At 42.3% G+C, this 24,259-nt stretch overlaps 1 protein-coding gene across 13 annotated transcripts in view; it reads left to right on the forward strand.

The window, feature by feature from the left end:
* The first annotated feature begins 247 nt into the window (after positions 1-247).
* Positions 248-24,259, forward strand: part of NCOR1 (nuclear receptor corepressor 1) — a 191,012-nt gene continuing 167,000 nt past the window's right edge. For 7 of the 13 annotated variants that reach the window (XM_033181758.1, XM_033181762.1, XM_033181770.1 and 4 more), the window contains exons 1-2: positions 256-426; positions 20,841-21,018. In XM_033181758.1, the coding sequence (XP_033037649.1) occupies positions 20,911-21,018 (108 nt within the window). In that variant the 5' untranslated portion in view covers positions 256-426; positions 20,841-20,910. Of the gene's footprint in view, positions 427-20,840; positions 21,019-24,259 lie in introns of all 13 variants that reach the window. The other 6 variants (XM_033181767.1, XM_033181771.1, XM_033181764.1 and 3 more) reach the window with 4 other exon arrangements.

Raw genomic sequence — 24,259 nt, forward strand, 5'->3', positions numbered from 1 at the left:
CGCGATGGCAGCCGCGCTGGATCCGGCTGGGCGCTGCCCGGCCCCGTCTCTGTCCGAGAAGACCGCCGCTGCCAGGCCTAGAGGAGACGTGAGGAGACCGGGCGCGGCGCGACCCAGGAAGCTCCGCCGAGGTAGGAGAGGCGCCCGGCCAGCGGAGGGAGTCGGTCTCCTAACTCTCCGGAAGGAGGAGGAGCCGGCGCCGGAGCCGCCTTAGCCGCGGCTCCCCGGGCTGGGGGGAGGGAGAGGGGTTGAGTCAAGATGGCGGCCAAGGTGGCGAAGCAGCAGCAGCGGCGGCGGCGGCGGCGGCTGGAGTGAGCGCCCGGCTCGCCGCGCCAAGCGAGGTCCCGGTGTAGGGCCGCGCGCCGGGACCGCGTCCCACTCCTCAGGCCGGGGCGCACGTCGGCTCCCACGCTCAGCCAGCTCCCGGTGAGTAGGCCCTGGCGCCTGCAACCCCGGCCTCCGGGCTCCTGCTAGTCCGGGGGCTTCCGAGGTCTCCCGGGGCAGCAGCCACTGGGACGGTTTCTCCGCCGGACGGGGAGTGTCGCAGGCCTGGGCAGGTCGGGACCCGTCCTGGCCGCCTGGCCTCTTCTCCTCGGTAGCCCAGGGGAGAGCCGGGCGCGGCGCGGAGCTCGGGCTCGGCTAGCGGAGGCTTATGGAGTTTGGAGGAAGAATGGGCTGTGGCCGGGCCGGGGCTGGTCCCGAGGTGTCCTGTGCGGAGGGGCGTGCAGAGCCCACAGGGCCCGCGAAGGAGAGCGGGCAGCAGGGGCCCCGGGTGGGGCCGGCACAGGTGGCGGGCCTGGGCTCACTGAGGCGGAGTTGGTGGCCGACTTGGGAGTGTAGAAGAGGGCTAGGGAGGGTGACAGCCATGGACAAGTGCGAGCAGAGTAAATTAGTTCACCTTTCTAACAGACCGCTTCAGGGTGTAATGGCGAAGGCTGGGTACTGGTGGAGATGGCAAAGATCCGAACCCTATACCTCTGCCGTTTATTGTTGTTGGTGTTTTCTTGAGCGAAGTACGTGAGTGCACCCCTTTTTGGGGAGAGAGGAATTTGAGAAACTGTAGTTGTGAAATCAGCCCTTATGGAGAGGAGACTGAATTCTTCAAATTCACTGGATCAGGAATAGTCATGTATTAGAGGAATGGATGGGAATAAGTGATATGGACGAAAACTATTTGCTCAGAAAGTGTCAGTTTTCTTTATGTGATGTTGCATGCTGCGGTGCCTCTTCAACAGAGTTAACCTTGGAGAGTAGTGGTATAGGTAATTCTAATCCTTGGGATTAGTATGTAAACCTGCATCAGATTTGCTTCTCTAATTATATCCTAATTATATTGAAATTCACATTCCATGTGTGCACCCTGCTGAGGCAGTGATGGAAGGCTGAACATGGCAGTGTGCAAGGAGCAACAGGCCCGGGATTTAAAAATGTCTACAAAGATTCATTTATTCGTTCAACATATCTTGATCAATTGCTGCTGATGCTGGGTCACATGTGATTGTCCTGTGGATAACTGAAGAGTTGATGGCATTGTTTAATTTTTAATAGCTTTTTGAAATGTTTTGATGTACCTTTTCATGAAGGTATTTATTGGATGAACCAACTTGTACTTGCCCGGGCTCAGGAGCAGACCAATTTTAGAATGTTATTTAGACAAGGGTAACAATTACAGAAGAAGTAACCGCAAGTTACTGGAGAGAGAAATCTTGTATCTTTTTTTCTTCTTCTGTTAACATCCGGTGGAAATTTATTTATTTATTTTAGTATTTATAGTACCCAGTTGCTTGGCCTTGTTTTAAGCACACCTGTTAATGGAAGTCAAGATTAATTGTATATATGGATGTAACTATGTATAAAATGCTCCCAGTAGGAACTGATTACTTACAATACTAAAATACTCTTTCCTTTTACAAAAGGCTTGCCATATGTTGAACTACTCCCCCGGAGAAAATATAATACAAAGTATCTTGATTCTTGCTGTAACTATGTGACATTTTGGAACTTGATCAACCTTTCTGTGCTTCAGTTTCCTCATCTTTCATATTAGGTAAACATCTACTCTCCTAGGGTTGGCTATTGTGAGCCTAAAGGGAGTTAATAGTTATCAAATTGTTTTAAACAGATTGAAGGGGTTATATTTCTGTGAGGTGGTAACAGCTCCCTCTGGACTCCTGTAACGCTTTTTCTGCACATCTCTCGTGGCATTTACACTTTCAATCTTGTAGGTATTTATGTACCTATTTTATCTCTTGAGAGCAGGAGATAAACCCTTCTCTAATTTTATCTTTTTTTTTTGAGGTGGAGTCTCGCTCTGTCTCCCAGGCTGGAGTGCAGTGGCACAATCTTGGCTCATTGCAACCTCCACCTCTGGGTTCAAGCGATTCTCCTGCCTCAGCCTCCCAAGTAGTTGGGACTACAGGCGCATGCCACCACAACTGGCTAATTTTTTTGTATTTTCAGTAGAGGCGGGGTTTCACTGTGTTAGCCAGGATGGTCTTGATCTCCTGACCTCGTGATCCGCCCGCCTTGGCCTCCCAAAGTGCTGGGATTACAGGTGTGAGCCACCATGCCTGCCTTATTTGTAATTGAATTTAAAAAACAGTAAAATTTGTGTTTTGCCTATCCTCTTAATCAAAAAAGAATGAAATGATGGAAATTAACTTATAGGCAAAATTAGATTAGTCAATAACTTTTGTAAAGCTTTTTTTTTTTTTTTTTGAGACAGGGTCTCTTTTGCCCAGGCTGAAGTACAGTGGCTCGCTGCAGCCTTGACCTCTGGGCTTAGGTGATCCTTCCACCTCGGCCTCCCCAAGTTGCTGGGACTACAGGCGCAGGCCACCATGGCTGGGTAATTTTTTTTTTTTTTTTGTAGAGACAGGGTTTAACCATGTTGCCTAGGCTGGTCTCCAGCTCCTGGGCTTGAGTGATCTGCCTGTCTCAGCCTCCCAAAGTGCTAAGATGATAGGGGTGAGCCACTGCAACCGGCCTTAAAAGCATTTAAAAAAAATTGTGTTATGAATTGGTGAGATTTTCTTTTCTTACCTTTGTTATCTGCTGTAGAAGGCAAAGGACTTTGGATAGACTGGGGGTTGATGTAGGTGAATGTCAGGCTGTTTGTTTTTTAAAAAATATGTTTTGGTTATTTGGTTTTGATTGTATTCTGTGATCTATCTTAGTTGTAATTTCAAATTCTTATTGATGCCTGGGAATGATATAACTCTTGCATATTTAGTTCCATCTGTTCTTTTACTTCAGATATTGGATTTTACTAGACTGATACAAAACAACTAGTAAAGGTTGATCAGAATTTATTATGTATAGTCTTATTTGTAGATTAGAGATTCATATATTTTTGTTTACTCATTCAACCAGTATGAGGTGTTTTTTATGTTCTCGCACACTACTAGTAAATACTAGAGAGTTATAAAGTATAGTCAAGTAGGTCGGTTATATTCACAAATAACTCAGTCTATAGATTATCTTTTTTTTTCCTTTGAGACAGAGTTTCACTCTTGTCACCCAGGCTGGAGTGCAGTGGCGCGATCTCAGCTCACTGCAACTTCCGCCTCCCAGGTTCAAGTGATTTCTCCTGCCTCAGCCTCCTGAGTAGCTGGGATTACAGGCATGCGCCACCATGCCTGGCTAATTTTTGTATTTTTAGTAGAGATGGGGTTTCACCGTGTTGGTCAGCCTGGTCTCGAACTCCTGACCTCGTAATCTGCCCGCCTTGGCCTCCCAAAGTGCTGGGATTACAGGTGTGAGCCACTGTGCCCGGCTACATAGAGTATCTTATATTTGGTCCTTTCCAGGTTTGAGGATGTGAAAAATACATGTAATACATGTAAATGGTTAAGAAAACATTTTGTTTCTTTTTCTATTTGCCCTTTTTAAGAGCACTGAAAAACTATGAAAAGCTTCTGTAATGTAGTAATAACCGTATGTGGAGCATCTGTTTTTTATTTTGTTTTTTTTGTGGTGGCATTTTTCCTTGAACACTTACACTGTTCTTCTACCATTTTTTCCTACCCTAGTAGCTTGTGTGGTCAAAATATTACTAGAATAGTCTTCAGATACAACCTATTTTTTTTCTTTGCATTTGAAAGTTAGAGACTGTATGAAACACTGCAGATGTTCCTATGGAGTTCATCAGTTTGCTTCTTCCATATGTGCTGCTGTTACTTTTATTTAATGACAATCTCAAAAACAACAAAATTGGTTAAAATAAAATGTTAATGGCAGGGCACAGTGGCTTATGCCTATAATCCTAGTACTTTGGGAGGCTGAGGTGAGAGGACCACTTGAGGCCAGGAGTTTGAGACCAACCTACATAACAGAGTGAGATCCCATCTCTATAAAAAAATTTAAAATTTAGCAGAGCGTGCTTGTGGTTCCAGCTACTTGGGAAGCTGAGCCTGGGAGGTTGAGATTGCAGTGAGCCGTGATGGTGCCACTGCTGTCACTTCAGACTGGGTGATAGAGCAAGACTGTCTCTCAAAATAAATAAATAAATAAATAAATAAATAAAGCTAATTTATAGAATGTAGAGTCAGATTATCTAGTCTTGTTTTACTTTTGATAAAACTGAAGGTACAGAAGTAAAGTGATTTATCTGCCTAAGTTGCTAAAGTTGGGCAATAGCGGAAATATAAGTCTTTTCGCATCCATTATAGTGTTCACTATGTTACACTGTATCATCCATGGGATGAATCGATTTGATGATTGACACTTAAAAATTGGCCGGTGGCGGTAGCTCACACCTGTAATCCCAGCATTTTGGGAGGCCGAGGCATGCGGATCACGAGGTCAGGAGATTGAGACCATCCTGGCCAACATGGTGAAACCCCGTTTCTACTAAAAAAAAAAAATACAAAAAATTAGCCGGGCATGGTGGCGAGTGCCTGTAGTCCCAGCTACTCGGGAGGGTGAGGCAGGAGAATGGTTTGAACCCGGGAGATGGAGCTTGCAGTAAGCCGAGACCATGCCACTGCTCTCCAGCCTGGATGACAGAGCGAGATTCTGTCTCAAGAAAAAAAAAAAAAAAGTTGGAGTGAATAGGAAATGAGAGATTACTCTGGATATTTAGCTTAGGTATTGAATTTAAGATACTTAATATTAAATTTCTGCAATGAAAATATAGTTTGAAAAAAATGATACTGATCTATGTCAGTGTTATAGTGATCAGGAATTATTTAGTTTGCTTAATTTTTAATCTGCTTTGATGAATATCTTCTTAAACAAAAATGTCTTTGAGGTTATCTGTATCCAGTGACACTTCATGGAATTTAAGTATTATAGTGATGGAAATTTTATTATGCCAGTGGTTTAAATACCTCTGAGGCCCAAACAAATAGGTTAAATAATAATAATAATAATAATTATTATTATTTTTGAGGCAGAGTTTCACTCTTGTTGCCCAGGCTGGAGTGCAGTGGCACCATCTCAGCTCACTGTAACCTCCGCCTCCTTGGTTCAAGCAATTCTCCTGCCTCAGCCTCCCAAGTAGCTGGGACTACAGGCGCCCGCCACCACGCCCGGCTAATTTTGTATTTTTTAGTAGAGACAGGGTTTCTCCATATTGGACAGGCTGGTCTCAAACTCCTGACCTCAGGTGATCCGCCCGCCTTGGCCTCCCAAAGTGCTGGGTTACAAGCGTGAGCCACTGCACCCGGCCTACAAGTAGGTTAAATTATTTTGTAAATTAGCTGTTGCCTGTTTTGCCTACTCTCAGACTTCTGGATTTTTTTTTTAAGTATGAAATATTTCAATTGTTATATTAATATAAAAGCTTAGATAAATAGTACAAACATGAACTTTTTTTTTTTTTTGAGACAGAGTCTCACTCTGTTGCCCAGGCTGGAGTGCAGTGGCATAGTCTCAGCTCACTGCAACCTCCACTTCCCAGGTTCAAGCGATTCTCATGCTTAGCCTCCCAAGTAGCTGGGATTACAGGCATATGCCACCATGCCCAGCTAATTTTTGTATTTTTAGTAGAGACGGAGTTTCACCATGTTGGCCAGGCTGGTCTCAAACTCCTGGCCTGAAGTGATCTGCCTGCCTCGGCCTCCCAAAGTGTTGGGATTACAGGCGTGAGCCATTGCACTCTGCTGACTGTATTCTTTATGAATTTTTTTACATCAAAAAGCTCATTTGTAATATTCATTGTCTTTATGTATTCATGCTATAAAATTTATTTTATTTTAAGTTTTTAAAAATAGAGACGGGGTCTGACTTTTTTGCCCAGCCTGGTCTTGAATTCTGGGCTCAAGTAATCCTCCCACCATGGCCTCCCAAAGTGCTGGAATTACAGGCATAAGCCACTATATCCAGCCTATAAAATTTATTGTAAAGGAAAAGGCATATTCTTATTAAGCTGATAATCTTTACCTAAATACCGAAGCATGGCATATTTCTTTATTCTACTTGGGCTATTTTGTGTTGCATTAAGAAGAATTTTTTGTTTGTGTTTTCTTGTTACTATGCTTGCTTCTGGAATACTCCTTTCCTCCCTTACTCTTCCAAACTCTACTACGTCTAAATTTATCCTATTTTTCAAGGGTTTGATCACATATTACATCATCCAGAAAGTGTCTCTCCTGTTCCCTCTTCTCCAAAATGTATATTTTTTATTCTGGAAACTCTTGATCCTTTGCCTCTAGACCATAAGCCCTTTGTAGGCATGTCTGTATCTGAGTTTTTAAAAATTTTTTTCCTCTTTTCCCACTCCTAGGATAACACCCTGTGCCCAGGAGTAGTAGATACTTGTTGAATACATAAAAAAGAGCTTAGCAGCTAGAGTTAGTGTGGATGCTGTAGAAGATGTCTGATACACATATGGCAGTTTGATGCTGAATAGTTTTTGGAAATTAAAAACAGGTAGAAATTTCACCAATGTCAGTGACTAACATAGCTGTAATTAGTAAATTATCAAAATATTTCTTTCTTTTTTTCTTTTTTACAGAGAGGGTCTCTGTCTGTTGCCCAGGCTGGAGTGTAGTGGTACGATCATAGTTCAATGCAGCCTCCCAGTCCTGGGCTTATGCGGTCCTCCTGAGTAGCTGGGACTACAGGTGTGTGCCACCACACCTGGTCAATTTTTTTATTTTGTAGAAACAGGGTCTCATTATGTTGCCCAGGTTGACCTCAGATTGGTGGGCTCAAGTGATCCTCCCACCTTGGCCTCCTGAAGTGCTGGGATTATAGGTGCGGGCCACCGAGCCCAGTTAAAAACATTTCTTTAAAAAAAAAAAATTCTGTTTATTGGGATTTTGGGGAGGAAGAGAAAGTAAACATGGGATTGGTTCATCCTAGACAGCACTCATGGTTCTAGATAATATTAGAATGCAGTAATGTTTTAATTTATATGTGCAGGGAATTTTGGAGTAGTTTCAATCCTAGGAGAAAACTGTGAGTTAGAAATATGGAAGGCTGGCCGGGCACGGTGGCTCATTCCTGTAATCCCAGCACTTTGGGAGGCCAAGACAGGCGGATTATGAGGTCAAGAGATCGAGACCATTCTGGCCAACATGGTGAAACCCCATCCCTACTAAAAATATATATAAAAAAAAACAAAAACAAAAAACTAGGCGGGCATGGTGTTGGGTGCCTGTAATCCCTGCTACTCAGGAGGCTGAGGGAGGAGAATCGCTTGAACCCTGGAGACAGAGATTGCAGTGAGTGCCATTGAACTCCAGCCTGGCAACAGAGCAAGACTCCGTCTCAAAAAAAAAAAAAAGAAATATGGAACGGTTGGTTGATAGGATTATAATAGAATTTGGGACTCCCTTTGAAAGAATAATATCGACTAGTTTTATATAAAAAATTAAATTCTTAAGTAAATTAGTCAGGAGTAAAGGAAAAGTCAAGATTCCCAACTTACTTGGATTTCTTTCCCCCATTACACTGTACTCGAACAAAATTTGGGCTGTTTGGCTGTTTTTATTCTTTGTTATACACAAATAAACTGATATCAAAACCAAATATAAGGCCGGGCGCAGTGGCTCAAGCCTGTAATCCCAGCACTTTGGGAGGCCGAGAAGGGCGGATCACGAGGTCAGGAGATCGAGACCATCCTGGCTAACACGGTGAAACCCTGTCTCTACTAAAAAATACAAAAAAACTAGCTGGGCGAGGTGGGGGACGCCTGTAGTCCCAGCTACTCGGGAGGCTGAGGCAGGAGAATGGCCTAAACCCGGGAGGCGGAGCTTGCAGCGAGCTGAGATCTGGCCACTGCACTCCAGCCCGGGTGACAGAGCACGACTCCGTCTCAAAAAAAAAAAAAAAAAAAAGCCAAATATATTGAGGTTACATTTTTCTTTTCTTTTCTTTTTGTTTGAGAGGGAGTCTCGCTCTGTCTCCCAGGCTGGAGTGCTGTGGCGTGATCTTGGCTCACTGCAAGCTCTGCCTTTCAGGTTCACGCCGTTCTCCTACCTCAGCCTCCAGAGTAGCTGGGACTACAGTCGCCCGCCACCACGCCTGGATAATTTTTTGTATTTTTGGTAGAGACGAGGTTTCACCGTGTTAGCCAGGATAGTCTCGATCTCCTGACCTCGTGATCCACCCGCCTCGGCCTCCCAAAGTGCTGGGATTACAGGCGTGAGCCACTGCGCCCGGCCAAGGTGACATTTTTCTGGGAAAATTTGACTCTTAGATTTATGATGAGAGTCATCTTTATGCTTATAGATTGCCCCTTTACCCCATACTTTTGTTGAACTAAGACATTCTTCTTGCCATTATCACTGTCATACACACTTCACTTTCAGAGTAATTTGTTTCAGGCAATTCATTTCCCTTGACAATAACAGAGATTTGTGTAATTTTGAAAATATTTGTTTTAAGTAGTCATGATCATGACTTTGAGTTTCTGTTCAAAGATGTTTAACTTTAAAAGTTTAAAACTTTTAAGAGTTTTAAATTCATTTTTAATTACAGTAACTTTTGTGTATTTGGAGGTATTTGGAATGAAATCAAAACTTGTGCTATCTAGGAGTTATAACCTAAAATATGCAGAATGTAAATATACCTGATGTAGGAGTATCTATATTCTGTTGAGGGGGAAGAAGAAGTTACTTTATATTCACACAAAATCATTTTAATGCATGAAGGAGGATATGCTATTTTAAAATCTTATCTTTCATTAATTATAAGTAATACATTATTTTATATATATACTGAAATTGAAAGAACTACTTCCTGGATGTAATCTAGTGAGAGTTTGTTGCATTTTAAGACAGAGCCTTGCTCTTGTTGCCCAGGTTGGAGTGCAGTGGCATGATCTCGACTCACTGTAACCTCCGCCTCCTAGGTTTAAGCGATTCTCCTGCCTCAGCCTCCCAAGTAGCTGGGATTACAGGCATCCACCACCATGCCTGGGTAATTTATGTATTTAGTAGAGATGGGGTTTCACCATGTTAGTCAGGCTGGTGTTGAACTCCTGACCTCAGATGATCCACCCACTTTGGCCTCCCTAGAGTGCTGGGATTACAGGCGTGCGTCACCACGCCCAGCCATATATCTTTTATAAATTGCCTACTTTTGTTCTTTGGTTATTTTCTGATGGGGTTATTAGTTTTTAACAGGTTAAAAAGTTCTCTGCGGCCGGGCGCGGTGGCTCAAGCCTGTAATCCCAGCACTTTGGGAGGCCGAGACGGGCGGATCACGAGGTCAGGAGATCGAGACCATCCTGGCTAACACCGTGAAACCCCGTCTCTACTAAAAAATACAAAAAACTAGCCGGGCAAGGTGGCGGGCGCCTGTAGTCCCAGCTACTCGGGAGGCTGAGGCAGGAGAATGGCGTAAACCCGGGAGGCGGAGCTTGCAGTGAGCTGAGATCCGGCCACTGCACTCCAGCCTGGGTGACAGAGCAAGACTCCGTCTCAAAAAAAAAAAAAAAAAGTTCTCTACATATTCACTTTTTTCTTTTTTTCTTTTTATTTTGAGACAGAGTTTTGCTCTTGTTGCCCAGGCTGGAGTGCAATGGCGTGATTTCAGCCCACCTCAACCTCCACTTCCTAGGTTCAAGGGATTCTCCTGCCTCAGCCTCCTGAGTAGCTAGGATTACAGGCATGCGCCACCATGCCTGGGTAATTTTGTGTTTTTACTAGAGATGGGGTTTCTCCATTTTGGTTAGGCTGGTCTCAAACTCCTGACTTCAGGTGATCCGCCCACCTCAGCCTCCCAAAGTGTTGGGATTACAGGTGTGAGCCAATGCCCCTGACCTTACTCACTTTTTTCATACGTGTGCACATATCCCCCTAGCAATTCTTTTGTAATGTTATGTAGTCAGATATATCCAAACCCAGCACTGTGCTGCTGTGGGACCTTGGGCACATTATTTAACCTCTGTACACCTTAATTTTCTTATTTGTAAAATAGACATACTGTAAATAGCATTAGGCATAGTGGCCGGCACAAAGTAAGTAAATACTCAATAAATCTTAGCTGTGATTATTATTAGTCTATTTATGTGACTTTTGTGTTTTGTGCTCTACTTAAGACTTTCCTTACTCTAAAATGTAAAATATTCACCTATCTACTAAACTAGGAAAACAAAGTGAGGAACATATGCCTCTATGTTTCTTTGCGTTAAAGATGAAAAGCAATGTATACATGTTTGCTTGTATATCACAGGATATATGATACTTGGAAACACTGGTTGTCATAGTAAGAAGAATGAATGAGAGGAAGACTTTTTGACTGCATGCCTTTTTGTATTTTTAAAACAAAGAAGTCCTCAGATTGTAATTTAATACTTCAATAGTTTCTTTTTCTCCTTTTCTTTTTCTTCTCTTTTTAAAACTTCTAATTCTTTGATCCATCTGGAATTTATTTCTGGTATAAGAAGTGAGACATATTTTGGGGGATAAAATTGTGTGTGGATTCTACCCCAACTAGCTAGTTGTGTCAGCACCATTTAGTGAATAATCTGTTTTTTGCCTCACTTAGAATTGCAACTTTTGTCATTTACTAAATGTGTTTGGAACTATTTCTGATTGGCCTTCTTATTTTATTTTGATCTCATGTGTTACCATACCCTTTAAATTACTATCATTTTATAATTTTAATACAGATGGGGTTAGTTACCTGTTCATTACTCTTTTTTTTTTAAACTTTGACAATTCTGGTCTATGTGTTCTTCTGTATGAACTTTAGAATCATTCTGTGACATTCAAAAAGAAATCATACAGATTTTTATTGAATACTGAATGTTGATTGGGAATACTGAAATTGTAGGTGAAGTTTGGGGAAATTGACATCCTTACGTACTTTCTGTCCTGTGTTCAAATACATTTTTATGTCCCTCAGTAGATTTTCAAACTTTGCTTCAAATAAGTCCTGTACAAATAAGTCTTGTATATTTCTTCTTTCTTTCTTTTCAAAAACATCAGACCCATGAATGGGAGTTAGTTTGTTTATTTTATTCAACAAATATTGTAGAGAATCAAACAGGTAGCTTTTATTCTAGTGAGAGAAGACAGAATATACTCAAATAAAATGAAGTACGTAATCCATTTAAGATTATGATAAACCTATAAAGGAACCAAAAGGGTAATGTGATGGAGCTTAGTGGGAGCTTACCTTATATGTAGGGTGGTTGGAAAGACTCTTCTGAGATGACATTTGAACTGAGACCTTAAGTTTGAGGAGGAGCTAGCCACCTGAATGAGCCAGGAACAGCATTCCTGGCAGAGAGTAAAGAAGGACAAAGGCCCAGCTAGGAAGGACCTGGCAGAGAAGGGCTCCTGAAGAAACTGAAAGGAAACTCACGTTTCTGGGGCCTAGTAAACAATCTGGAAAGTAAGCAGGCCAAATCAAGTAGGGCCTTGGGTCATCGCAGGTAGTTTAGAGTTTGTTTGCCGTGCTTAGGAAATCCTTGGGGAATCTGAAGCAGGAGAGTGATGTGTTCTGATTTAAGGCTTAAAAAGAATACTTGGCTTTTTGAGTTGAGAAAGTATTGAAGTGGGAAGCCCAGTTAGGAATTTTTTTGCAGCAATAGGTAAGGATAGTGGTAGTTAGATGGAGAGGCCTGGGAGGCTTCAGAGTGTGTGTGTGTGGTGTGTGTGTGTGTGTGTGTGTGTGTGTATGTGTATGTAAGGAACAGCTAGACAACTTGCTGTTGGAGTGGATGTTACTGAGAACTAAGTACTGTTAACTGCTGCAGAGGCCATGTAGAGCAGAACAGAGCTGATCTTTGCCTTCACAGGTGGTGTCTGATAGCTGTTTGTTTCTAACGTGTATACCAAAATAAAGTAGGCTAAAAGCATTTGACTTTAAGATTTATGGAGCTCGGGGGTGCTGAGGCGGGTGCAGCAAAAAACAGAGTCTGTTCATAACCCTTGCTTTATATTGCTTAATAACTTGTCTCTGTTAGTGGGTCAAAGGGGAGGCAGCAGCAGGTGATCTTTAAGGTATCTGTCTCTGAGTTAGAAGAACATAGCTTGAGGAAGTTATGTAGCTTCCCTACAGCCTTAGAGGTAATAGTGGAACCAGACTTTTAGGTGAGCTCATGCACACACCAAGTCGTAGTACACTGCCTAGTATATATGTAGAGCTCAATAAATGGTAACTCTTTTAGTAATATCCACTTAGATATTGTTATATCTATTTATTCAGGCCAAATATCTACATTAAAATTTTTCTTATCTCAATTTATTTGTTTTTCTTTTGTGTTAATCAAGGAGGGAATTGGCATGTAGTCATCCATTTTGGTTGTGAAATATATTTGTTCTTTTTTTTTGAGATGAAGTCTTGCTCTGTCACTGAGCCTGGAGTGCAGGGGTGTGATCTCGGCTCATTGCAACCTCCACCTCCCAGGTTCAAGTGATTCTCATGCCTCAGCCTCCTGAGTAGCTGGGATTACAGGTGCACACCACCACGCCTAATTTTTTGTATTATTATTATTTTTTTTTGAGATGGAGTCTTGCCCTGTCGCCCAGGCGGGAATGCTGTGGTGTGATCTCTGCTCACTGCAACCTCTGCCTCCCGGGTTCAAGCGATTCTCCTGCCCCAGCCTCCCAATTAGCTGGGATTACAGATGCACGCCACTATGCCTGACTAATTTTTGTATTTTTAGTAGAGATGGGGTTTCACATGTTGTTCAGGCTGGTCTCGAACTCTTGACCTCGTGATCCGCCTGCCTCAGCCTCCCAAAGTGCTGGGATTACAGGCGTGAGCCACCACGCCCAGCCAATTTTTTTGTATTTTTAGTAGAGACAAGATTTCACCAGGTTGGCCAGACTGGCCTTGAACTCCTGACCTCAAGTGATCCACCTGCCTCAGCCTCTCAAAGTGCTGGGATTACAGACATGAGCCACCACGCTTCGCTGGTTTTGAAATAACATTTGTTCTTATAAGTTGAATGAGTGAGTGAGTGTTGTTCAGTTCAGAGAATTAGTTCAATGTAGTGCCGATACACCACAGAGTTCTCAGTTGGATATTGTTATATTGTACTGCTGTCTTGGGACAGCACTTTATGTAGAGGTAAAGTAGCATCATTTTTCTTTCATTTAAGAATTATATATTATTTATTATTTTTTTTTTGAGATAGAGTCTTGTTTTGTTGCTTAGGCTGGAGTGCAGTGGCACGGTCTCGCCTCACTGCATCGTCTGCCTCCTGAGTTCAAGTGATTCTTGTGCTCAGCCTCCTAAGTAGCTGGGATTACAGACATGTGCCACCACGCCCGGTTAGTTTTTGTATTTTTAGTGTAGACAGGGTTTCGCCTTTTTGGCCGGACTGGTCTCAAACTCCTGGCTTCTAGTGATCCACTTGCCTCGGTCTCCCAGAGTGCTGGGATTACAGGCATGAGCCGCTGTGCCTGGCCAGAATTACTTATTGAATATGTGTACCCATAGATTTATCAAATAATTATATCCTTATTAAAATTTTTCTTTCAATATCATATTTTATAAGAGGTAGGATAGGTTAACTAAAAAGCTTTTTCTTTAGCTTCCATTTGTTTCTCTGTCTTTAAGTAAGATGTCATGATATCAAAAGAGGCTGCAAATAAAATACCTTTTTAATGGCATTCCCCCAGAGTAGATCTTAACCAAAGGCTGAGAAGCAGTAGCTTTTTTTCCCCCCAAAGGGAAGAATGCTTTAGTTTATTTTACAAGAGAAAATTTATTCCAGTATAGCACCACTCTGGTCTTGGACAAATTACAGAATTCACTTAGATAATTTCTAGTCTTTTCTCTCCTGGATGCTAGACTCTGTAATACGTTTAGGAGGTTGTCTTTCTTTACATTGTCCCCAGGTTGGAGGATTTTAGGTGGTTGGGATGCCCAGGATGGTGGTCCTTCTTAGCCTTGTCTTGCCTAACATACTTTTAGAATTGGACTAGAAGTGGACAGCTTTGTGGGAACTGGTGTGACCTAATTTGCCTCAGTTTAATAACTAATATTTTAGCATTTGAATGTCATAGAGGCATTGCCCTGTCCCATACTTTTGTATTAGGAGATTTTATTATTTTATCAGTTAAAAATTGCATATTTTGTAGGATCCTTTTTCTGCTTTGGTGAAATGTAGGCTTCACCTATATTGTGATGCTTGGTGGATTCATTCTTGCTCATCTGAAGTGGCATCTGCAGTCCTGCCACAGTGAAGTGTATTTTTAGCTTCTTTTTTTTTTTTTTGTGAGATGGAGTCTCGCTCTGTTGTCAGGCTAGAGTGCAGTGGTGCGATGCCAGCTCACTACAACCTCCGCTTCCCGGATTCAAGCGATTCCCCTGCCTCAGCCTCCCGAGTAGCTGGGACTACCAGGTGCGCGCCACCATGTCCAGCTAATGTTTTTTTTTTTTTTGTATTTTAGTAGAGATGGAGTTTCACCACGTTGGCCAGGATGGTCTTGATCTCCTGACCTTGTGATCCGCCAGCCTTGGCCTCTCAAAGTGCTGGGATTACAGGTGTGAGCCACCGTGCCTGGCCATTTTTAGCTTTTTTTCCAAGATAGCTTAGGCCACCTTGAACACCTTTGCATAACACATTTTGGTTATGCAAAGGTTGTGGGCCAAAAGCCAGGAGTTCCTGCTGAGAGGAAAAATTGCTTTTTTTTTTTTTGGCAGGGTAGTATTTGAAATTTTGTTGTTGCAAGATTTTCCTGTTGAGTAAATATGTGTGTGTTTATTTAATATGAGAAGATTTAAAAAGGAACTTAAATAGATCATTTTCATTTTGCAATATCGTATTGCCTGTTTGCAATATATAAGAGGCTAGTTCTGAGTTTATCTGTATAATTCAGTTGGAAGTGCTATTGTCTTTTATGACAGTGACATATAATTATTACTATATTGTTCCCATCCTAAAACATTTTATGTTGATATTTAAGAGATGAGGAAGTTGATTATAAAATCTTGATGAGATTTCTTAAACAATTCATAGAATTTTTTTCAGTTCATGAGTCAACCATGTAACTACCCTGAGTTAATGAGTTTTGGTGGCTAAGAACTGAAATTATAATTTGATACTGCCACTTAAGGTACTCCTTTCCCCTTCAGTCTGAACTTTAAGCTAGATTCTTTTATTTCAGTGGATTTCAAATGTAAAGTATTCTGCCCAGGTATCTTAGTGAGCCAGGACTGGAGTGAGGGGTGGAGGGGAGGATGGGGAAGGGCAGGGGGAGACTGAAAAGATGAATCCTAGGTCTCCCGTTCTCACTAGATCAGAATGCTTCTCCATTGTATCTTTTGTACATTTAGCTTTCATTTAAGGCTTTTGAGGAAAACATTCTGTTTAAAAAACAAGATCTGAGCACTGTTGCTGTGTATCTCATGGATACGTTTTGAGGAAGGAGGTTGTAGTGGTCTCCAGGCTGCAGTTCATATGAGTACAGGAAGGGCTTGCTTTGACCTGTAAATTTGTATGCCAGTAGGGGCTAATTTCCTGATTTTGCTAGGGTTTTTTTTTTTTTTACCTTCTGTGTTGGGCGGATAGTACTTTTAAGTAAAACTGACTTTTGTTTTTTTTTTTTTTTTGAGATATAAAGTTAAACTTCACTAAAGTCATACCACAAAACTAGGACAACAGGAAGGATTACTGAGATGAGGGAGAAAATGGACAAGTCACTTAACTTGTGACTTTGAGTGACATTGAGTGTAATTGTTGAACTCAGGACTCACCATAGCTGAAAGTTAAACAATGTGCATTAAAAAATTATACCTCATGGGTTTCTAATCATTTAGGCCACTGTTAGAAAAAAATTGGATGACCCTGGGTTAAAATCTTTTGTTTTTTTGTTTTTTTTTTTGCTTCTCCATTCCATTTATAGCTTTGTTTATTTGGGATGTCTGAGTTGGGAGGAGAGCGCCGAGATAGATCACTTAAAGCATGTTTTAGGACAGCAGAGCAGAATTAGTTGGAAAACTTACAAAATGAATGAACATTCATATAGTGAAATACTCTTTTTTTTTTTTTTTGACTGAGTTTCACTCTTGTTGCCTAGGCTGGAGTGCAATGGCACGATCTCGGTTCACCGCAACCTCTGCTTCCCAGGTTCAAGCGATTCTTCTGCTTCAGCCTCTCGAGTAGCTGGAATTACAGTCCTGTGCCACCATGCCCGGCTAATTTTTGTATTTTCAGTAGAGATGGGATTTCACCATGTTGGTCAGGCCGGTCTCGAACTCTTGACCTCAGTTGATCCACCCGCCTCAGTCTCCCAAAGTGCTGGGATTACAGGCGTGAACCACCATGCCCGGCCCATATAGTGAAATACTCTTTAGCAATAGAAAGAACCATAAATTCATGAGAATAATTGCCAAGATGTTTTTTATTGTTTGTTTGGTTTTTTTTGAGACGGAATCTTGCTCTGTCGCCGAGGCTGGAGGGCAGTGGTGCCATCTCAGCTCACTGCAAGCTCCGCCTCCCAGGTTCACGCCATTCTCCCGCCTCAGCCTCCTGAGTGGCTGGGACTACAGGCACCTGCCACCTCGCCCGGCTAATTTTTTTGTATTTTTAGTAGAGATGGGGTTTCACCGTGTTAGCCAAGATGGTCTTGATCTCCTGACCTTGTGATCCACCCACCTCAGCCTCCCAAAGTGCTGGGATTACAGGTGTGAGCCACTGCACCCGGCCAGCCAAGATGTGTTAAGTAACAAAAGCAAGATACAGAACAGTGTGTATCTAGGATACCACCATTTACATAGGGGAAAAAGTGTGAGTGTATGTATGTGTAGGATCTTTCTAAAGGACGCTCTAGAAACTAGTAACTTTAGTTGCTTTCTGGGAGGGTAACTGGGTAGCAGCTGGAGGAGAAGGGGGAGGAGATTTTTCACTTTGTATTCTGTGGTGCTTTTAAAAACTCTTAAGTCCTGCATATAATATTTATTTCCAAAAAGATCAACCCTCCCCACAAGGCCACATGTTGGCTTTTCCCCTTCCACCTGGAGCAGTTGCAGGTGTATAGATGAGGAGAAAGCTCCTCAGGTGCTTTTAATGTGTGGTCTCACTGAACATCTCAGCTCCTAGTTCACTACTTGCTGAGAAAGCGGCAAAGCATTGCAGAAAACATTAGTTTTTCCCATTTTGCCACAGACAATTACGTGATATTGGAGGAATTGTTGACTTTCTCTGATCTTCAGATTTCTCATCTGTCAGATCAGTGTTAACTGGGTAATCTCAACCTTCCAATCCTTAAGATTTGCTGACCTCCATGCCTCAGGCCTTGGAAGGGAGCAGGGAGAAAACAGACTGAGGGACAACTGGTCAGTCTTCTGACTCTTTTCCTGGTCAGCTTTCACAACAGCAGGAAATGTGACATCAGGAGGAAGGATCGTATATTTATTTAAAATAATTATATATTACATGGTACCACATACGGTTTTTAAAGTTCCTTTTTTTTTTTTGAGATGGAGTCTGGACCCCTCGCCCAGGCTGGAATGCAGTGGCGCCATCTTGGCTCACTGTAACCTCTGCCTCCCAGCTTCAAGTGATTCTCCTGCCTCAGCCTCCCCAGTAGCTGGGTTTACAGGCTTGCGCCACCATGCCTGGCTAATTTTTTGTATCTTTAGTAGAGATTGGGTTTCACCTTGTTGGCAGGCTGGCCTTGAACTCCTGACCTTGTGATCTGCCTGCATTGGCCTCCTAAAGTGCTGGGATTACAGGCGTGAGCCACCGCGCCTGGCCTTAAAGTTCTTTCTATACGTTTTTTCTTTTGTTTTTTGAGTCAGAGTTTCATTGTATCACCCAGGCTGGAGTGCAGTGGCACAATCACGGCTTACTGCAGTCTTGACCTCCTGGGCTCAAGTGATCCTCCTGCTTCAGCCTCCCAGGCAGCTGGGACCATGGGTGTGTACTGCCATGCCTGACTAATTATTATTATTATTATTTTAATTTTCTTGTACAGATAGGTCTGCCTTCATTGTGCTGACTGGTCTCGAATGCCTGGCCTTAGGAGATCTTCCAATCTTGACTTCCCAAAGTGCTGGGATTACGGGTGTAAGCCACTGTGGCCAGCCTATAAGTTTTGTTTTAAAGTTAGATTGAATGACAATTCCCTAGAAAATTTTATTTTCTAAACCTAAACTGGATAAAGAATGTATTGATAAAAACTGGGAAATTGATCAAGTTGTCACACTGAATTATTTTTTGAATTTGCCCTCTTCCCAAATGCCTTAAAATGATAGAAACAAAATTAAAACTTTATGAATAAAATATTAAATGGGTGGAGATTTTATATATATAAAATTATATATATTTTTATATATGCAGTTATATAATTTTCTTTTTCTTTTTTTTTTTTTTTGAGACGGAGTCTCGGTCTGTCGCCCAAGCTGGAGCGCAGTGGCCGGATCTCCGCTCGCTGCAAGCTCTGCCTCCCAGGTTTGCGCCATTCTCCTGCCTCAGCCTCCCGAGTAGCTGCGACTACAGGCACCCGCCACCTCGCCCGGCTAGTTTTTTGTATTTTTTAGTAGAGACGGGGTTCCACCGTGTTAGCCAGGATGGTCTCGATCTCCTGACCTCGTGATCCGCCCTTCTCGGCCTCCCAAAGTGCTGGGATTACAGGCTTGAGCCACCGCGCCCGGCCGCAGTTATATAATTTTCATCTTATATATAAATTCTATTTTGTTAAAACCACCCAATTAGATAATAATAGAAATCCTGTCTTAAAGTAAGAGTGTATGTATACACATGCACATGTGTGTATGTGTATGTATATAACATTTTTGTAATGGGAGTTTTATATATAATTAAGGTAGAAATTATATATTATAGCACACATTGTTATACATATGTAATATTCTTTATCATATGTATGTAAAATACTCCCATATTAATTATGTATAACATAAATATTTATGCTATCCTGAAACATAAACATAGATAATCATGTTTTAGGATGGGAATACTCAGGAGTATAAAGGTACCTGTTCTCCCATTGGTCAGTCTGTGAATTCAGTATTTATGTGTTCTCATCCAGAATTTCTATGGGACCTGACAAACCTACTCTGATGCTTGTGTGCAAGAGGAAATGTGCTAGAATAGCTGGGAAGGCGATGAAAGTAGCAGCAACAACAAAGCACGGTGCAGGTGAAACTTGCCTTGCTGAATATGAAACCTCGTAATACTAGAGTAATTTGAAAAGTGTGGCATTGGCACAAGAAAAGACAGACAAAAGACAAATCAAATTAGTCTAGAATTGTGGATAAGTAGGAATATACTTTATAATGAAGATGGCTTTGTTTTTCTTTCTGTTTTCTTGAGACGGAGTCTTACTCTGTTGCCCTGTCTGGCGTACGGTGGCGTAATCTTGGCTCACTGCAACCTCCGCCTCCCAGGCTTAAGCGATTCTCCTGCCTCAGCCTCCCAAGTAGCTGGGATTACAGGCGCATGTCACCATGCCTGGCTAATTTTTGTATTTTTAGTAGAAAGGAGGTTTCACCGTGTTGGCCAGGCTAGTCTCGGAACTCCTGACCTCAAGTGATCCGCCTGCCTCAGCCTCCCAGAGTGCTGGGATTAACAGGAGTAGCCACCGCTCCTGGCCTTTTTCTTTATTTGCTATTTCAGGTCCATAGAAGCATGCAAAGAGTAATATAACAAATGTCCAATGACCTACCATCTGTGATTACAAAACTTAGTATTTTATCATCCTTGCTTCAGAATTATTTAATAAAGACAATACTTCCTCTACACAAATACTTACCTTAAAACTACTCTTGAATTCTTTTCACAATTGACTTGTCAACTCCCAAATTTACAACCATGTATTTTTGTCTTTATATTTGTTTCTCAGACATTTATAGAAAGATATTTACTGAGCAGTTACAATGTGCCAGACCTTATGCTGTTTTTATATACTGTTTTTACTTATATAGCTAATTATATTATTTGTCACATATTAACCCTATTTTAAGCATAAAAAGAAATGACCCATTAATGTTTTGAAACCTTGGTAACTTTTATTAAATAAATACATGAGAGGAAGCTTTTACTGGTAATTGTGGTTTTATTTATGTAGCTATAGTTATAATTTATTAGAAGTACGCTTGGTGTTGGCCAGGCGCAGTGGCTCACACTTATAATCCCAGCACTTTGGGAGACCGAGGTGGGCGGATCACGAGGTCAAGAGATTGAGACCATCCTGGCTAACACGGTGAAATCACGTCTCTACTAAAAAAATACAAAAAAGCTAGCTGGACATGGTGGTGGGCGCCTGTAGTCCCAGCTACTTGGGAGGCAGAGGCAGGAGAATGGTGTGAACCCGGGAGGTGGAGCTTGCAGTGAGAATAGATCGCGTCACTGCACTCCAGCCTGGGCGACAGAGCGAGACTCTGTCTCAAAAAAAAAAAAAAAAAAAAGAAATATACTTGATGTTTTATTTCTTATTAATTCTATTTTTTCCCATCCTGTTTAGGTGGTTTCCTGGAAACATGATTGTTTATTGGCGTTGATCTCACAGTCTGGTGAGGACTTCTTTACTGATAATGTCAAGTTCAGGTTATCCTCCCAACCAAGGAGCATTCAGCACAGAACAAAGTCGTTATCCTCCTCACTCTGTCCAGTATACATTTCCCAGCACCCGCCACCAACAGGTAAGGAACAAATACTATGCGAATTATACATGTTTTTTGTGCTTTTCTTTACTTTTCCTATTTAAGACACATGTGGGTCAGAAACCACCAAATTTACTTTTTTTTAAGTGGCAAGAGCTATTTACAAAGACGAGGAACCAAAGGTTGGGAATTAATTTATTTCTGTCTTCTTACTGTGGCTTTATGCCGATTTCAGGAGTTGAACTTGTCTTTGCTTTTGATGATAGGAGTTGATGATAAATAGAAAATTTATCAATTCTCTAGAATTTCTAGGGTAAGACCTATATTTATACTCCCAAGTTGTGGTTGAGTTTTAAGCCGGCCAGATAACTTCGCATGTCTTGAGAGATGGCCAGGATAAAGACCTCTCTCTTCTTGAGAGATTGATGGTAGGATGATTTGTATAGTAGGTAGGAAGGAAGGAAGGGATGGTAGTTAGGAAGGAAGACTTTATCATAGGAAGAGTTTGTAAGAGATTGATTTACCTTGTGAAAAATAAAATATGAGGTGAAATAATAATCTCAGAGGGAGACCAAGGATATGGGTGTAAGAGGTTTAAAGAAAAATAGGAAAGGATGGGATAAAACGACCATCTCAGAGACTAAGAAAGCAGATTTGTCATCAAAATATACTATGGGGTCCTACTGAGGACTCCTTTGAAGTATAGTCATGATTACAGAGTTAGAATGGACATTCTTACGTTGTTCCTGTGTAGGGAGGCATTTAGTCTTTCACTATTACATGGAATGTTAGTTGCACGTTTTTGTTGATGCTTTTGGTTGAAGAGGTTGCTTTCTGTTACCTAGTTTGAGAATTTCTGTCATGATTGGGTGTTGAATTTTGCTTGTATTGTCCCCCTACCCCAGTGTTATTCATCTGATTACCAATTTTCTGGATTATTGTTGCTGCTGATTTTTTTAAAAAAATCAGGCCGGGCATGGTGGCTCACGCCATTAATCCCAGCACTTTAGAAGGCTGAGGTGGGTGGATCACTTGAGGTCAGGAGTTTGAGACTAGCCTGGCCAACATGGTGAAACCCCTTCTCTACTAAATATAGGAAAAAATTTGCCAAGTATCGTGGCAGGCACCTGTGATCCCAGCTACTCGGGAGGCTGAGACAGGAGAATCGCTTGAACCCAGGAGGCAGAGGTTGCAGTGAGCCAAAATCCTGCTGTTACACTCCAGCCTGGGCAACAAGAGTGAAACCCCATCTTAAAGAAACAAAATTAACTTTGCAGTTTTTTTTATATATATACACATATATCTTTATTAGAGTGCACTCATTATATGTGTACATTGTAACAAATTTTGAAAAATTCATAAACTCATAGAACCATCACCAAAATGAAGATGAACAACATTTCTAACACTCCAGAACGTTTCTTGGTACCCCATCCTCCATGGCACCCCATCGGTGTCAGTCCTCCTCCACCACTTCCTACTAACCTCAGCTCCCAGGAAACCACTGATCTGCTTTCTATCATAATACATTGTATATGTTCTGAGCTTCATGGGAACTCTTTTGTCTATGGCCTCTTTTGCTTCCCATAATACTTTTGTGATCTATCCATGTCTGGCATATCTCAGTTCATTCCTTTTTATTGTTGAGTATGAGTATACCACAATTTATCCAGTCACCTATTCCAGTTTTTGATTATTAGAAGTAAAATTACTTAGAAAACATATATCTATATATTTGTTGTATCTAGATTATTAAAAGAAGTATTGGCCAGGCGCGGTGGCTCAAGCCTGTAATCCCAACACTTCGGGAGGCCGAGACGGGCGGATCACGAGGTCAGGAGATCGAGACCATCCTGGCTAACACGGTGAAACCCCGTCTCTACTAAAAAAGTACAAAAAACTAGTCCGGCAACGTGGTGGGCACCTGTAGTCCCAGCTACTCGGGAGGCTGAGGCAGGAGAATGGCATAAACCCAGGAGGCGGAGCTTGCAGTGAGCTGAGATCGGGCCACTGCACTCCAGCCTGGGCGACAGAGCAAGACTCCGTCTCAAAAAAAAAAAAAGAAGTATTGCCTCATTTTCTTAACAGTATCCTTTGGAGAGTGTACATTTTATATTTTCATCAAGTCCGATGTACGTTTTTTTTTGGAGATGGAGTCTTGCTCTGTCGCCCAGGCTGGAGTGCTATGGTGCCATTTCAGCTCACTGCAGCCTCTGCCTGCCGGGTTCAAACAATTCTCCTGCCTCAGCCTCCCGAGTAGCTGGAATTACAGGCATGTGCCACCACGCCCAGGTAAGTTTTGTATTTTTAGTAGAGATGGAGTTTCACCATGTTGGCCAGGCTGGCTCGAACTCCTGACCTCAGGTGATCCACCCTCCTCAGCCTTCCAAAGTGCTGGGATTACAGGCATGAGCCACTGCACCCAGCCCCAATGTATTATTTTTATTGTTCATTTTTTGTGCTTTTTGTGTCATACCTAAGAAGTTTTTGCCAAATTCAAGGTCACTAAGATTTTCACTTATGTTTTCTTCTCTAAGTTTTATAGTTGTAGGTTTTTCATTTAGGTAAATTACCTATTTTGAATTAAAATTTTATATGTGACGTGGTAAGCATTGAGTTTCAGTCTTTCTGCATTAAGAATAATGTTAGCTTGGAGAGTGGTCTTTACTCCTTCCTGTGTTTTCTTAAGGGGTTTGTGTAGGATTGGTACTTTTTTTTTGAGATGGAGTTTCACTCTGTTGTCCAGGCTGGAGTGCAGTGGCACGATCTTGGCTCACTGCAACCTCCATCTCCTGGGTTCAAGCGATTCTACTGCCTTAGCCTCCTGAGTAGTTGGGATTACAGGTGCGTGCCACCACACCTGGCTAATTTTTGTATTTTTAGTAGAGATGGGGTTTCACTGTGTTGGCCAGGCTGGTCTCGAACTTCTGACCTCAAGTGATCCACCCGCCTCAGCCTCCCAAAGTGTTGGGATTATAGGCATGAGCCACCACGCCTGGCCTTTTCTCTCTCTCTCCCCCCTCTCTCCCCCCCCTCTCCCCCCTCTCCCCCCTCTCCCCCTCTCTCCCCCCTCTCCCCCTCTCTCCCCCCCTCCCCCTCTCTCCCCCCTCTCCCCTTCTCTTTTTCACCCTCTCTTTCTCCTCTTTCTCCCTTTGAGTCTTACTCTGTCACCCAGGCTGGAGTGGGCAATTGCATGATCTCAGCTCACTGCAACCTCCTCCTCCTGGTTCAAGCAGTTCTCCTGCCTCAGCCTCCCAAGTAACTGGGATTACAAGCGCCC

This window comes from Trachypithecus francoisi, unplaced genomic scaffold, assembly GCF_009764315.1.
Source record: "Trachypithecus francoisi isolate TF-2019V2 unplaced genomic scaffold, Tfra_2.0 Lachesis_group20, whole genome shotgun sequence".
NCBI classification, from domain to species: domain Eukaryota; kingdom Metazoa; phylum Chordata; class Mammalia; order Primates; family Cercopithecidae; genus Trachypithecus; species Trachypithecus francoisi.